This window comes from Macaca thibetana, chromosome X (assembly GCF_024542745.1).
Source record: "Macaca thibetana thibetana isolate TM-01 chromosome X, ASM2454274v1, whole genome shotgun sequence".
NCBI classification, from domain to species: Eukaryota; Metazoa; Chordata; class Mammalia; order Primates; family Cercopithecidae; genus Macaca; species Macaca thibetana.
Window position 1 is genome coordinate 67,966,545 of NC_065598.1, and position 14,871 is coordinate 67,981,415.

The 14,871-nt window shown below is 43.0% G+C and overlaps 2 protein-coding genes across 6 annotated transcripts in view; both read left to right on the forward strand.

Moving 5' to 3' along the window:
- Positions 1-11,515, forward strand: part of OGT (O-linked N-acetylglucosamine (GlcNAc) transferase) — a 42,408-nt gene extending 30,893 nt beyond the window's left edge. For both annotated transcript variants that reach the window (XM_050776310.1, XM_050776312.1), the window contains exons 19-22: positions 327-479; positions 3,307-3,559; positions 3,799-3,922; positions 9,209-11,515. In XM_050776310.1, the coding sequence (XP_050632267.1) occupies positions 327-479; positions 3,307-3,559; positions 3,799-3,922; positions 9,209-9,383 (705 nt within the window). In that variant the 3' untranslated portion in view covers positions 9,384-11,515. The remainder of the gene's footprint in view (positions 1-326; positions 480-3,306; positions 3,560-3,798; positions 3,923-9,208) is intronic.
- Positions 11,516-13,562: 2,047 nt separating this feature from the next.
- GCNA (germ cell nuclear acidic peptidase) overlaps positions 13,563-14,871 on the forward strand; it is a 39,479-nt gene continuing 38,170 nt past the window's right edge. For all 4 annotated transcript variants that reach the window (XM_050776341.1, XM_050776343.1, XM_050776344.1 and 1 more), the window contains exon 1: positions 13,563-14,092. The gene's annotated coding sequence lies outside the window, so the exon portion shown is untranslated. The remainder of the gene's footprint in view (positions 14,093-14,871) is intronic.

Genomic DNA, 14,871 nt, shown 5'->3' on the forward strand with positions numbered 1-14,871 from the left:
ACCATTTGGAGGAGTAATTTAACCTTGAGGAGTGGATGTGATTTAGAAAAGGACATTTCGTTCATGAAGAAAAGAGTGATCAAAAGCTGTTGGATTGTTAATAGGATTTTGAGATCTTTTTTGGTTAGAGCAAGAAGTTTCATAGTGCAGTCTCCCCCAAATTAAGATAATGCTGCAACGGTTTGCCTCTTCTTAAACTTCATATATCGTGAATATTTTCTCATGGTTTGGTGACTTTTAATGGTTAGACCATTTTGGATCTTATGGATTGAAATATTGGACTCCTTTTGCCTTTAAATATAACCATCATCTTTTCCTTGTTTTAGATCAACAATAAGGCTGCAACTGGAGAGGAGGTTCCCCGTACCATTATTGTAACCACCCGTTCTCAGTATGGGTTACCAGAAGATGCCATTGTATACTGTAACTTTAATCAGCTGTATAAAATTGACCCTTCTACTTTGCAGATGTGGGCAAATGTGAGTATGCATAGACTTATTGTTACCATCTTAGAGACTAATAAAGATTTTGTATCTAGAGCTTCTTGCTGAAGATTGTCCTTCCACTCCCATTTAGGAGCTGTTCTGCTCATTTCTTTTTAAAATTTTTTTTTGGCTGATCGCGGTGGCTCACGCCTGTAATCCCAGCACTTTGGGAGGCCGGTGCAGGTGGATTACCTGAGGTCAGGAGCTTGAGACCAGCTTGACCAACATTGTGAAACCCTGTCTCTATTAAAAATACCAACAAATTAGCTGGACGTGGTGGTGGGCACCTGTAATCCCAGCTACTCGGGAGGCTAAGACAGGAGAATCACTTGAACCCGGGAGGCAGAGGTTGCAGTGAGCCGAAATCATGCTGTTGCACTCCAGCCTGGGCAACAAGAGCAAAACTCTGTCTCAAAAAAAAATTTTTTTTTAAATACTTTTTAAAAAATGTATTTTATTTATTTACATGTGACTCAACTGGGTTATGCTCTTTTTTTAAAAAACAGAATCTCGCTCTGTTGTTCAGGCTGGAGTGCAGTGGTGTGATCTTGCCTCATGGCAACCTTTGCATCCCAGGTTCGAGTGATTCTTGTGCCTCAGCCTTGCAAGTAGCTGGGATTACAGGCATGTGCCACCATGTCTGGGTAATTTTTTTTTGTATTTTTAGTAGAGACGGGGTTTTACCATGTTGGCCAGGCTGGACTCGAACTCCTGGCCTCAAGAGGTCTGCCCACCTTGGCCTCCCAAAGTGCTAGGATTACATGTGTGAGCCACCGCGCCTGGCCTTGTGCTCATTTATAATCTTCAAGAGATGTAGTTTTTCAGGCATTTTTGGTTTCTCCTTCCAGTGTCTAAATAGGACATTGTGAACCTTTTAAATTTACATATTCAAAGCATTCTTCTGTCTAAAGGGTCAGCAAACTTTTTCTTAAAGGGCCAGATGGTAAATATTTTCAGTTTTGTGGTCATGCTGTTTCACATCTACTCAGCTTTGCCGTTGTGGCACGAAAATAACCATAGGCATTTTGTAAATGATGTGGCTGTGTTCCAATAAAATTTTATTTATGCGAATTGTCAGTATGTCAGATTTGGCTCACAGGCTGTGTAGTTCGCCAACCCCTAGTCTAAACTGATAGCATATGCTGTCATGTACATCCACCCATTTTTAACATTCTTGTAGTATTGTAGAGTTACAACCAAGAAGGAGTCGATCTATACATAAATCTCTCAGTTCATCAGATAGGTTTGCATAAGTGGGATACCGCATAGCTGTAACTGGCTCTTAATCCATAGAACTAAAATAAAATGGCATGTTTTGCCTTTAGGTAGTCTGGAGATAATTCCTTGGTTAATTTTTTCCTCTGATACCTGTTTTGTTTTATGTTCAGAGGAGAGGGGAGGATAGAAGAGAAGAGGAAGCAGATGAGTACAGGTCTACTGTCCTTAATCCTTACTTCCTGATGTTCACAAAAACTCTGAAAATCAAAAGCTTTTTCATAAGTGTGTGGCAAATTTGTTTGGCAGCAAAACTACCTGAACTAACCCATTAGGGTATGTATTAGTCCGTTCTCATGCTGCTATAAAGGACTGCCCGAGATTGGGTAATTTATAAAGGAAAGGGGTTTAAATTGACTCACAGTTCCCGTGGCTATGGAGGCCTCAGGAAACTTAACAGTTATGGTGGAAAAGGGAGCAAACGTCCTTCTTCGCATGATGGCAGGAAGAAGTGCTGAGCAAAAGGGGGAGAACCCCTTATAAAACCATCAGCTCTTGTGAGTACACACTCTCTATCACGCGAACAGCAGCATTGGGAATAACTGCCCCCATGATTCAGTTACCTACCACTGGGTCCCTCCCATGACACATGGGGCTTATGGGAACTACAGTTCAAGAAGAGAGATTTGGGTGGGGACACAGTCAAACTATGTCAAGATATTTGTAGTCTTTTTTTTATTCCATTTAATATGACTATTCCTGCATCTCAATGCAGAGGCACTAATATGTTTGTTTATACGAAGTTGCTGCTGAGCGTTTTATGTAATAACACACACACACACACACACACACACACACACACACACGGAGTACTACTTTTTTTGAAATCTGAAATATTCTGAATTTGGAAGTTCATCTGTTCTCATAGCTTTCAGAGAAAGGGATTTTGAACTTAAAAATGTACATAGAGTAGATATAAATCTAAATCAGGAGTTGGCAAACTATGACCTGTGGGTCAAATCCAGCCCACTGCTTGTTTTTGTAAATAAAATTTTATGGACACATAGCCATGCCTACTTGTTTACACATTGTCTGTGGCTGCTTTCAAGCTACAACAGAAGAGCTGAGCAGCTATGACAGTCCGTGTAGCCACAGAGCCAAAAATATTTGCCATCTGGCCCTTTACAGAAAAGACCGATTTATATTAGGCAAATAAAGTTAGGCAAGTGTGAGGTAACTTTCTTGGTTGTATCATAGTGGGGGATTTGAAATTTGGAATGCAAAATTCCTCTCTCTCAACAAAACCCACTGCCTCTGTCAATTCCCACAGGAGGTAGCTGCCTCAGATTTTGCCAATTAGTAATTTGTTTTGTCTTCCAACATCGGTCTCCTCTCTTTCTTTGAACTCACTCTGAGGACAGCTAAGCAGAAGAGGGATAATTCAATTGATCTAATTCATCTCTGTGAAGGAAAGACTTAAGTTCACAGCAGGCTTCTATCTGGATGGAAAGAATAGAGTGTGGTAGAATTATTAGAGATCTCTGGGAGTCTTTGTTGAAAAAGGCAAATCTGCTATTAATAATTATTCTTATTTTCCCTATTTTAGATTCTGAAGCGTGTTCCCAATAGTGTACTCTGGCTGTTGCGTTTTCCAGCAGTAGGAGAGCCGAATATTCAACAGTATGCACAAAACATGGGCCTGCCCCAGAACCGTATCATTTTTTCACCTGTTGCTCCTAAAGAGGAACATGTCAGGAGAGGCCAGCTGGCTGATGTCTGCTTGGACACTCCACTCTGTAATGGGCACACCACAGGGATGGATGTCCTCTGGGCAGGGACCCCCATGGTGACTATGCCAGGTAAGTTGCTGATAAATCACTGGAGTCTTCCTTGTTCTTTTGAAAATCTCCTTTAGGGGAGAAACTTCCAAGTGAAGTTATATATACTAGGAGCAACATTAAAGGCAAGGTGATAGAAAGTGAGACTTGTTCTCACTTAATTCTCTTCATCTGCATTGTGTGGAGGCTTAACATAAATAACGTTAACTCTATGCTGTTTTACGTTCTCAGATGTGCAGTTGTTATCTTTTGTATTTCAGGAGAGACTCTTGCTTCTCGAGTTGCAGCTTCCCAGCTTACTTGCTTAGGCTGTCTTGAGCTTATTGCTAAAAACAGACAAGAATATGAAGACATAGCTGTGAAGCTGGGAACTGATCTAGAATAGTAAGTAAACTTTTCCTTGAACAAATTATTTGGTAAAGTAGAGAGAATATAGCTGTTATAAAATGAAGCCATAAAATAAGTGTAATATAAAATAGGTGAACTAGTTGTATGCCCTCTGGATGGGAGAAGTACTTTCTAAACTCTTAGAAATGAAGTAATCAATAGGTTTTGCCATGTGAAAAGTAAATGACTGAATAAAAAATATTGAAGAAAATTAAAATTGAAGTACTTTCTAAACTCTTAGAAATGAAGTAATCAATAGGTTTTACCATGTGAAAAGTAAATGACTGAATAAAAAATATTGAAGAAAATTAAAAGGCAAATGAGGGGGAAAAAACTTTAGTCTCAGATATCAAAGTATTAATTGCCTGGCTATGTAAAGACTGCAGAACATTTAAATTTTAAATCTCCTAGTAGGAAAGTAAAAATGGAAATGACGAGACACCTTGCTAAAGTGGAAATACAAAAGGTTAACAGGAAAGTGTTTCAGGCTCTGTAGTAGAAATGCCAATTAAAATTATACTGAGGCTAGGTGTGGTGGCTCATGCCTATAATCCCAGCACTTTGGGAGGCCGAGGCGGGCGGATCACTTGAGATCAGGAGTTTGAGACCAGCCTGGCCAACATGGTGAAACCCCGTCTCTGCTAAAAACACAAAAATTAGTTGGGTGTGGTGGCGTGTTCCTCTAGTCCCAGCTACTCAGGAGGCTGAGGCAGGAGAATCTCTTAAACCCGGGAGGCAGAGGTTGCAGTGAGCCAAGATCGCACCATTGCACTCCAGCCTGGGTGACAGAGCGAGACTCTTATCTCAAAAAAACCACACACACAAAAAAATCCTAAGGGTATATCCATTATTTGCCTATACAATAGAAAAATTTTTTGTATCAATGAGGGAGCATTGAGGACTAGCCTTTTCATGCATTGGTGAATAAATTGGTACAGCCCTTCCTCAGAGTTTTTAGAGCCTTAAAAGTTAGATCTTTGGGCCTGGCACGGTGGCTCACACCTGTAATCCCATCACTTTGGGGAGGCTGAGGTGGGCGAATTACGAGGTCAGGAGATCGAGACCATCCTGGCTAACATGGTGAAACCCCATCTCTACTAAAAAATACAAAAAATTAGCCGGGCGTGGTGGCGGGCGCCTGTAGTCCCAACTACTCGGGAGGCTGAGGCAGGAGAATGGCGTGAACCCAGGAGGCGGAGCTTGCAGTGAGCTGAGATCGCGTCACTGCACTCCAGCCTGGGTGACAGAGCGAGACTCCATTTCAAAAAAAAAAAAAAAAAAGTTAGATCTTTGACCCTAATACTGTCACGTCTTCACTGCAGTCAGTGTAAGAAATAAAAACAGCATAACTTAAATGCCTGAAAATGAGTAGGAATTACAGTGGTGATGCTTAGATGAGTGAGGATTTATTCATACAATAAACCAGTATTTCTTTCATTATTTTATTTTTTTTGAGATAGGATTTTACTCTGTTGCCTAGGGCTGGAATGCAGTGGTGTGATCTTGGCTAACTGCAGCCTCGACGTCCTGGGCTCAGGATGTCCCGGGCTCAGGACGTCCCACCTCAGCCACCTGAGTAGCAGGGACTATAGGTACATGCCACCATGCCCCATGCCTGGCTCATTTTTAAATTTTTTTTGTAGAGGTGAAGGCTCAGTATGTTGGCCAGGCTGGGTATTTCTGTTTTCTTTTCTTTTTTTCCTGGACAGAGTCTCGCTCTGTTGCCCAGGCTGGAGTGCAGTGGCGTGATCTCGGCTAACTGCAACCTCTGCCTCCTGGGTTCAAGCGATTCTCCTGCCTCAGCCTCCCGAGTAGCTGGGATTACAGACGCCCACTACCACACCTGGCTAATTTTCTGTATTTTTAGTAGAGGCTGGGTTTCACTGTGTTGGCCAGGCTGATCTCGAACTCCTGACCTCGTGATCCACCCACCTCGGCCTCCCAGAGCGCTGAGATTACAGGCATAAGCCATCGTGCCCAGCGGGTATTTCTTAAATGAGGTTTTTCTTTCGGTATAATGGGTGATTTTTTTTCTTTGTGTATTTCTGAGAAGCAGCATATTACATAGAAATTAAAGAAATACACTTTTTGAGTCAGACTACCTGAGTGAACCCAAGCTCTCTACTTACGAGCTTTGTGACTTTGGGCAAGTAAATCTCTGTGTTGTGCCTTGGTTTCTTCTGCAAAATGGAGCATAATATTAGTACCTACTTTGCAGAGATGATGTGAGGATTAAAAAAAACATTCCATGTAAAGTACTTAGAATAGTTCTTGGTATCTGGTAAACATTCAGCAGATGTTAGCTACTTACTATTTTCAGAATTTCCTCCGTAGAACATCACATATGTCTAAGAAAAGTGAGAAATTTGAGCCTAGGCATTATAAAAAAATAAGATTCATGTCCATTAGCCCAGAGATAACTATAGTAAAAAATGTAGTGTGTTTTATTTTCAGACAGGGTCTCACTCTGTTACCCAGGCTGGAGTGCGGTGGCATGATCACAACTCACTGCAACCTCTGCCTCCTGGGATCGAGTGATCCTCCCACTTTAGCCTTCCTAGTAGCTGGGACTACAGGCACATGCCACCATGCCTGGCTTTTTTTATTTTTTATTTTTTAATATTTTGTGGAGACAGGGTCTCACCAATGTTGCCCAGGCTGGTAGCTCCTGGGCTTAAGCAGTCCACCCGCCTTGGCCTCCCAAAGTGGTGGGATTAGAGGTGCGTGAGACACTGCACCCAGCGTGTAGTGCATTTTAAAATTTTTATTAGACTCTTTGGAACTTAGTTTGGTTCATACAATACTTTTCCCCAACATTTTTGTTGTGAAAATTTTTAATTTTATAATAAACACATCTATACCTACTGTTTAGAATCTGCCATTAGCATTTTACTGTTCTTGCTTTATTACATATCTATTCATCCATTTATTCCCTTTATTCATCTGCCAATCCACCTTATTTGACACATTTTGAAATAAATTGCAGACATCAGTACACTTCTCCTTAAATACTTAAGAATGGCTATCATTAACTGGAGTTAAGTATACATATATTTTTTTGAGACAGGGTCTCCCTCTGTTGCCCAGGCTGGAGTACAGTGATATGATCTCCGCTCACTGCAACCTCCGCCTCCCGGGCTCGAGCAATCTTCCCCTCAACCTCCTGAGTAGCTGGAACTACAGGCATGAGCCACCACACCTAGCTAATTTTTGTAATTTTAGTAGAGGCAGGGTTTCGACAGGTTGCCCAGGCTGGTCTCAAACTCCTGACCTCAAGTGATCCACCTGCTTCAGCCTCCCAAAGTGTTGGGATTACAGGCGTGAGCCACTGCGCCTGGCCATTTTTTTCTTTTGAGGCAGAATTCATATACAGTGAAATACACAAATATTCAGTGAGTTTTGAGAAATAACTTTTTTTTTTTTTTTTAGACGGAGTCTCACTGTGTCACCCAAGTTGGAGTGCAGTGGCACAATCTCTGCTCACTGCAACCTCTGCCTCCTGGGTTCAAGCAATTCTCCTGCCTCAGCCTCTTGAGAAGCTGGGATTACAGGCATGTGCCACCACACCTGGCTAAGTTTTCATGTTTTTAGTACAGACAGGGTTTCACTGTGTTAGCCAGGATAGTCTTGATCTCCTGACCTTGTGATCCGCCCGCCTCGGCCTCCCAAAGTGCTGGGATTACAGGTGTGAGCCACCGTGCCCAACCGAGAAATACCTTTGTAACCCAAACTCCTATGAAGACAACATTATCACTCCAGAGAGATTCTTCATGCTCCTTTTCAGTCAGTCTTTTTCACCAACCCCCAGAGACAACCACTGTTCTGGAGTGTTTTTTTCCCTTCCATAAATTAGTTTTGCTTTTCTAGAATTTTATCCAAATGGAACTATGTCAATATGCACTCTGAAGGCTTCTTTCAGCAAGTTTATTTTGCTGAGTGGTATTTCACTGTGTGTATGTACTCCAGTTTATTTTCCTATTGACATAGAATTAAAAAAAAAATGAGTGCACAGGTCTTTCTCTTTGGAGGGTAGCATTAATATGGACATGGTTGTAGTGAGACCAACAGATAATGCACAACCATTTTACTTCTTCTGTCACAACAAACATTAAAACAAAGTTGAGCATGGTGGCTCATGTCTATAATCCCAGCGCTTTGAGAGGCTGAGGGAGGAGGATTGCTTGAGCCCAGGCGTTCGAGACCAGCCCAGGAGTTCGAGACCAGCCTGGACAACATGGCGAGACCCCATCTCTACAAAAAATACAAAAATAGCTGAGTGTGGTGGTGCGTGCCTGTAGTCTCAGCTTCTCGGGAGGCTGAGGCAGGAGGATTGCTTGAGCCAAGGAGGTTGAGGCTGCAGTGAGCTGTCATCGTGCCATTGCACTCCAGCCTGGGCAACAGAGTGAGAGTATTTCAAAAATTAGAAGAAAATAAATAAAAATTATTGCTTTTAAAAATGCATGAAAATGTTCTGGCTTCTGGTTCTAAAGTATTTAGCTCTTCATCTAAGAATAATCTCATGAAAAATAATATATTCAAAAGGGAAGTAGAAATCTTTTCCCCCGTGTTTCCTGAAGAATCAGTTACTTTTTTATTTCTGAACAGAACCATACTCTTGGTGATATTAGCAATTTTTAAAAATCTGAACAACTCAGTTCAGGTACAAGTGGAAAATTATGACAGTAGACTTGCTGTATTTGTCTTCCCCTTGAGTGGTTTCCTATTTCATTAAAATGACCATAAATTGAATACTTCATCTTATATTTATGCTTTAACTTTTGTAAATGATGCTTCAATGAATATCTTTGCATGGTCCTGTATGTTTTTGCATCTGATTATTTCTTTTTAATAGATTTAAAAGTGTTAGTGTTAGGCCAGAGGGTTATGAACATTGAAGGTTAATACATACATTGCTAAATTGCTTACCAAAAAGCTAAGCAGTTTATGTTCTAACAGTACATAGGAATAGTCATGTGCCATTGTCAATTCTTGTTATTTTAAAGGTAGAAATAAAACGAAATGGGGAATGCGTGGTATCCCTTGGATGTACTTGTTTAGGAAAGAACTAAGTTTTTTCAGAGTACATGGAGTTGAGCTCATTTCAGTGATAGCATTATGTAAGCTGTGACCCTTCCCTTTTTAACAGGAAGCCAATCAGGAAATGAGACAGCGTAAAGTTTGGTCATGGATTTTTTGCCACAAAGGGAACTAGGTATTTATAGGGTGTGTTTCTGAGTTTTCTGCCCTGATTTGTAAACTGGTTTCTCGTTTTTTATTACTCAGCCTGAAGAAAATTCGTGGCAAAGTCTGGAAACAAAGAATATCTAGCCCTCTGTTCAACACCAAACAATACACAATGGAACTAGAGCGGCTCTATCTACAGATGTGGGAGCATTATGCAGCTGGCAACAAACCTGACCACATGATTAAGCCTGTTGAAGTCACTGAGTCAGCATAAATAAAGACTGCACAGGAGAATTACCCCTATACCTGAGCCTCAACCTTCTGGGGGAAAGGGAACTAGATAACATACTTCTTACTTGTCTGTACAGTACCTTGTTGCAGATGGGTGATATATAATGGTAATAGAATAGCACAGCCAGACTTGCTTCCTGCATGGTAGGGAGAGACACAAGAGATGGGAAACTGCTGTTCCACAAGGAATCTCCGTAGAATTTTGCAGCGACCAGATGGTGCATAGGTCTGGAAGGTCTGATCTCCCTTGGTCTCTTCCATGGGATGGTTAGTGTGGAGGGGAGATATAGATTGTCCGGCCGCTTTGTGATTCCATGGATTGATTCAGTCTTCTGGATTAACTTTTTTCTTTATATTTTGGGTACTGGAGCTTTTAAAAATGTTTGGTTTCAGGTATTTTTATTCATGTGAAGTGTATATGATTCTCTTGAGATAAGGTTTTAAGCTAAAATGTTACTCCCTGTTTTAGTTTCTGAACTCTGACAGATCGACAGGGACTTTGCTGGTGTAGTCTTTTTATAGGTTTTATAAACCACTTGAGCCTATATCAGTCGTTTTAGTGTCTGACCTAATGTTTGGAGCTATCAGTGCTTTGTTGATTTAGATGATGACTCAAGACTTTTTCTGGTCCATTTCCCATTTCCTTCTCTTCCCTGACCCCCATACCCCCACCCTTAAAATTCTCCTGTAACTCAACTAACAAAATCAAGTCTGATTCAAAACATCCTAGGGTGTTTCTCTTAAACACACCATCTGGTGCCAAATGAAAATTTTTAGGAGTGATGACTAATTATCAAGGGCACAGTTGTGGTACTGTCATTGATAATAATATAGTTTTTTTTTTTTTTTTTTTTTTTTTTTGCCTAATTTTGACCTGTTTCACCAGTGTTTTACCCTTGACTGCCCCTTCTATGCTGCTTCCAAAAGTGATAGTGTGTGTAAGATTTTTACCTTCCTTTCTAAAGTTTTTTTTTTTTTTTTCTTAAAGTGAGTCCTGTTCTTCCTATTTCTTTCAGCAGAAATGAAATCCCAGGTAAGTATAAGTATTCAAGTATTTGATCAGTAAGTCACAGTTATCTCCAGTGCATTAAATAACCTTCATCAAGAAACAGGTTATAGGTAAAATCTCTGAAGGACCATCTGTGTATTCAAGTAATTATATTTTAGATAATAACTGTCTTCTGGACTTGGTCTTGAAGTCTGTACAGATTCAGCCTCAATAGTAGCAAACTGCACTGCTATTTGGTTTGGAGTACAAATTAGACTTATAGTCCTCCTGGAACTTGAGTTATTAAAGTCATAGGAATAAAATTATGGGATCTCAACAGAGTCGAGGGTTTGAGGCTTAAACAAGCCAACATATGAATATATGTTTTGTCTCGCTGTACTGCACTTACGCTATCCAGTCGCAGGTAATTTTTTGTCTGCCAGTAGTGTTCTAGATTATGTCTTTCCAAAGCGCTGAGGCTGTGCACCTATTCTGTAGTTGCAGCTGATGCCTGAATGTATCCTAGCTGACAAATTATTGATTAATAAGAACTTGAATTTCTGAAAGATGCTTACTGTTAACCAAATTTTGAGCTAGGAGTCTCAAAGGTAATTCTGAACCAGAATTACATGTTAATGAACAGTGTACCTTTTAACAATGTAAATCACGGAATATCCGTGAAGGGATTTCTTAATTTATTTTTTACTGGATGATTGAAATACCAGTTAAAGGTTGCCAGCATGGTTGCAGATAAACTGACGTTTGAAATTCACCGAACTACTTAATGTGGAATAGGGTAATATACTTCCAATGCCCTCAAGGCTGTGACCTTACAGCCATTTTACATAGCACATCATTCCTCCTACAGGGATGAACTTTTTCCTGGCACGAAAAGTAGCCGCTCTGGTTGAAGCTTTGCTTATTGTAACAGGCTTTTATTTCCAGGTAACATGTCTGTGGAAGACTTAATTCTGATTAGAGATATAGATATTACTGGAAACTAATTGTTTTTTTTTTTTTTCTATTGTACTCTGCTTTATCAAAGAAGTAAAACATTTAAATCGTGCTACAGAAATTAAGATGTTGTCTTGCGATCCTTAAACAATAAATGAATGATTTCCCCTTAATACGGCTGATGTATTTTGTGTCCTGTTATATTGAGTGGCTTGATGAATAGGGTCATCCAGTGATGAAACCTGTATTTGAACAGCCTCAAACAGCAGCAAAGGACCAAATTTCCCTGCTGTAGCTATGATATTAGGAATTGTTTTCTCAGCCAGGTCTGGTGGAGGGTGGGGGGTTAGTTTATGATCCATTAAGGCGGCAAAGTGGCTGGATGTGGTGGCTCACGCCTGTAACCCCAGCACTTTGGGAGGCCGAGGCAGGTGGATCACTTGAGGTCAGGAGTTCAAGACCAGCCTGGCTAACATGGTGAAACTCCGTCTCTACTAAAAATACAGAAAACTAGCCGGGAGTGGTGGCACACACGCTTGTAATCCCAGCTACATGTGAGGCTGAGACAGGAGAATCGCTTGAACCCAGGAGGTGGAGGTTGCAATGAACTGAGATCGTGCCATTGCACTCCAGCCTGGACGACAGCCTGTGATCCCCAACACACCCATTCATGCTTGCTCCTCTTTTGCTTATGACCTCTCTGCTTTCATTTACCCTCGTAGTCTTGGTCTTCGTGTGGACCATTCTCTTCTTGGCTTTTGGGGGCAAAATTATTTTCCTTCCTGCTCTGTATAGTGGTCGAACTCTGCCACGAGCATCAGGGAGGAAGATACCAATTCATGAGGGGTCAGAACACGCTGTTTGCCAGTTTTCTCAGAGATATAAAAATGAGAGGGAAGATTTTTTTTTCAGTAAAATTTTGCATAATTTACTTCCCAACTTCTTAAAGCCCTGATGTGGATTGGTGTTTGTTTCCTAAAAGATTATTATGGGAAGAAAGCCTACTCAACAGTTTTTACTCCTATCCGCTTCTGTTGAAAAATCTACATTATTTCCAGTTTATTTCCGCTCCTCCTGCCTTCAGTCTAAAGGAGTTGCTTGCACACCTTGAGTAAATGTGTAATTTCTGAACTGCCCATTTTAAGATTTGATTCCAAACCTGACCCACTCTTTTACTTGAAGCATATGCCTCTCAATTATAGCTAACATTTTGGTTCTTTGCCCAAACCTGAGGCACAGTCATGTAATCCCCATTCTTATAAAAGAGGCTTGTAGAAGTTAATTTGCAACTTCATTGTAGAGAGAGAGTAATCAGCCCCCTTTATCCAATTTTTTAATCAACTGAGAAAGTATCTGTATTTAGGTAGGCAATCTGGTGCTTAAGAGCAGGTTTTGGAACTAGAGTTGGAGTTTGAAGCTCAGCTCTGCCATTTTTTTTTTTTTTTTTTCCTTGAGTCTCGCCCTGTCCCCAGACTGGAGTGCAATGGCATGATCTCGACTCACTGCAACCTCCACCTCCCAGGTTCAAGTGATTCTCCTGCCACAGCCTCCCGAGTAGCTGGGATTATAGGCACATGCCACCACGCCCGGCTAATTTTTTTTATCTTTAGTAGAGACGGGCTTTTACCATGTTGGCCAGGCTGGTCTCGAACTCCTGACCTCGTGATCAACCCACCTCAGCCTCCCAAAGTGCTGGGGTTACAGGCGTGAGCCACTGTGCCCGGCCAGCTCTGCCACTTTCTAGCTGTGTGATCTCTAAAATGAGAGTGCTAACAATTGCCTACTTTAAAAAGTGTGTATGAATTAAATCGTGAGACACTTGGAATGATGCTTAGCACAAAATAATATCAAACGCAGGGCCGTTTTATTTGTGTTCTGTTACCCAAAGGCATACATTATGAAATATATGGATGCTCGCTGGAGAAACTGGCACACTCTAGAAAGCGCTGCTTCCCCCGTTTGTTTCTCTCGGTGTGTAGGGAGTGAGTGACAAAAAGCCTCAAGTAACCAACCTTTTTTTATCTCTAGTGTTTGGAGGGTTCTGGAAGTAAACATCATAGTTCGCCGTTGCCAGGCGCTGTTGAGTTGTTGCCTTGCTCTTATCTAGGGGTCTAGGTGGCCTTCCCTGCAACCCCTGCCCCCCCCCTCCCCCGCCCACCCCGCGTTCCCGCCCACGCCCCTGCTCCCGCGCCCTCGCCCCAGTTCCCGCGCCCTCGCCCCAGTTCCCGCGCCCCCGCCCCTCCCCCCGCACCCTCCCCCAGTGTTCGCAATAACGGACTTAGAGGTCTGGACAATTCAAGTAGGGAACAAGGCTCGCTTATCCAAGTAACCGCAGGATAAAAGTTTGTTAGGAAGGATTTCACATGGTTTCTCTATCAGAAAGTTGTTAGGGACTTTTAATCACAGAATTGGCCTCGGGTGCCCACGCTCTAGTATTGAAATGGCGCTTTTGGGACAAATAAGCAACATCCGTGGGAGTGGAAAGCAATAGACCAGATTCCGGAAGCATTACAGCTAGGCGCCAAGTTCACAGGCGCGAAGTTCAAATTTGCCTCGTGACCACACTGTGATAGGTGGGTACAGGGGAGCGCGGGCGGGCACACGTGAGTTCCTACCGCCCCCTAGGTCTGGGCACTATAAAAGGGCCTGCGCCTGGCGTTGTTCATCGCAGTTGCACGGGATCTTTGCACATACTCCACAGGCCGTTGGAGGTGAGCTGCTGCCGGCCACGCCAGAGGCTGCAACACCAGGTAGGTGACCGGCTGGTCGGACTCAAATGGGTGCTGAAGTGGTCCAGAGGTTAATCCTAATTGAGTGACTTAATTGAAATCAGGACCACTGTATACCTTGGACTCTGGTTGCCCATATAGGCCTGAGGTGGGAGTAGAGGAAGTGGCAGCGTGGGGAGAAGTGGAGGCGCCAGTAGTGGCGTTGGGGGAGGTGAGGGGCGCCGGTGGTGGTGTAGGACCATATGGTTGCGCCAGTGGCTGCGTTGGGAGAAGTGGGCCGCCAGTGGCGCCAGTGGGAGATGGGGACGCCAGTGGTGGCGCCAGTGGCGGCGTTGCAGGAAGTGGGGCTGGTGGCGGCGTTGAAGGTGGGGGTGACAGTGGTGGCACAGAAGGAGGTATTGGTGCCAGTGGTGGGTGGGGAGAAGTGGGGGCACCAGTGGCGGCGTTGGGGGAAGTGGGGGGTGCTGGTGGTGTAGGAGCAAGTGGTGGCGCCAGTGGTGGTGTGGGGAGAAGTGGGAGCACCACTGGCAGCCTTTGGGGAAGTGGGAGTGCTGGTGGCCGCGTAGGAGCATGTGGTGGCGCCAGTGGCTGCGTAGGAATACGTGGCACCGGTGGCGGCGTGGGGAGAAGTGGGGGCGCTGGTTGCGGTATTGGGGGAGGTGGGAGCGCCAGTGGTGGTGTAGGAACAGGTGGTGTTCCTAGTGGCGGGTGGGGAGAAGTAGGGGTGCCAGTGGCAGCGTTGGGGGAGGTGGGGGCGCCGGTGGTGGCCTAGGAATAGTTGGTGGCGTCGATGGTGGCAT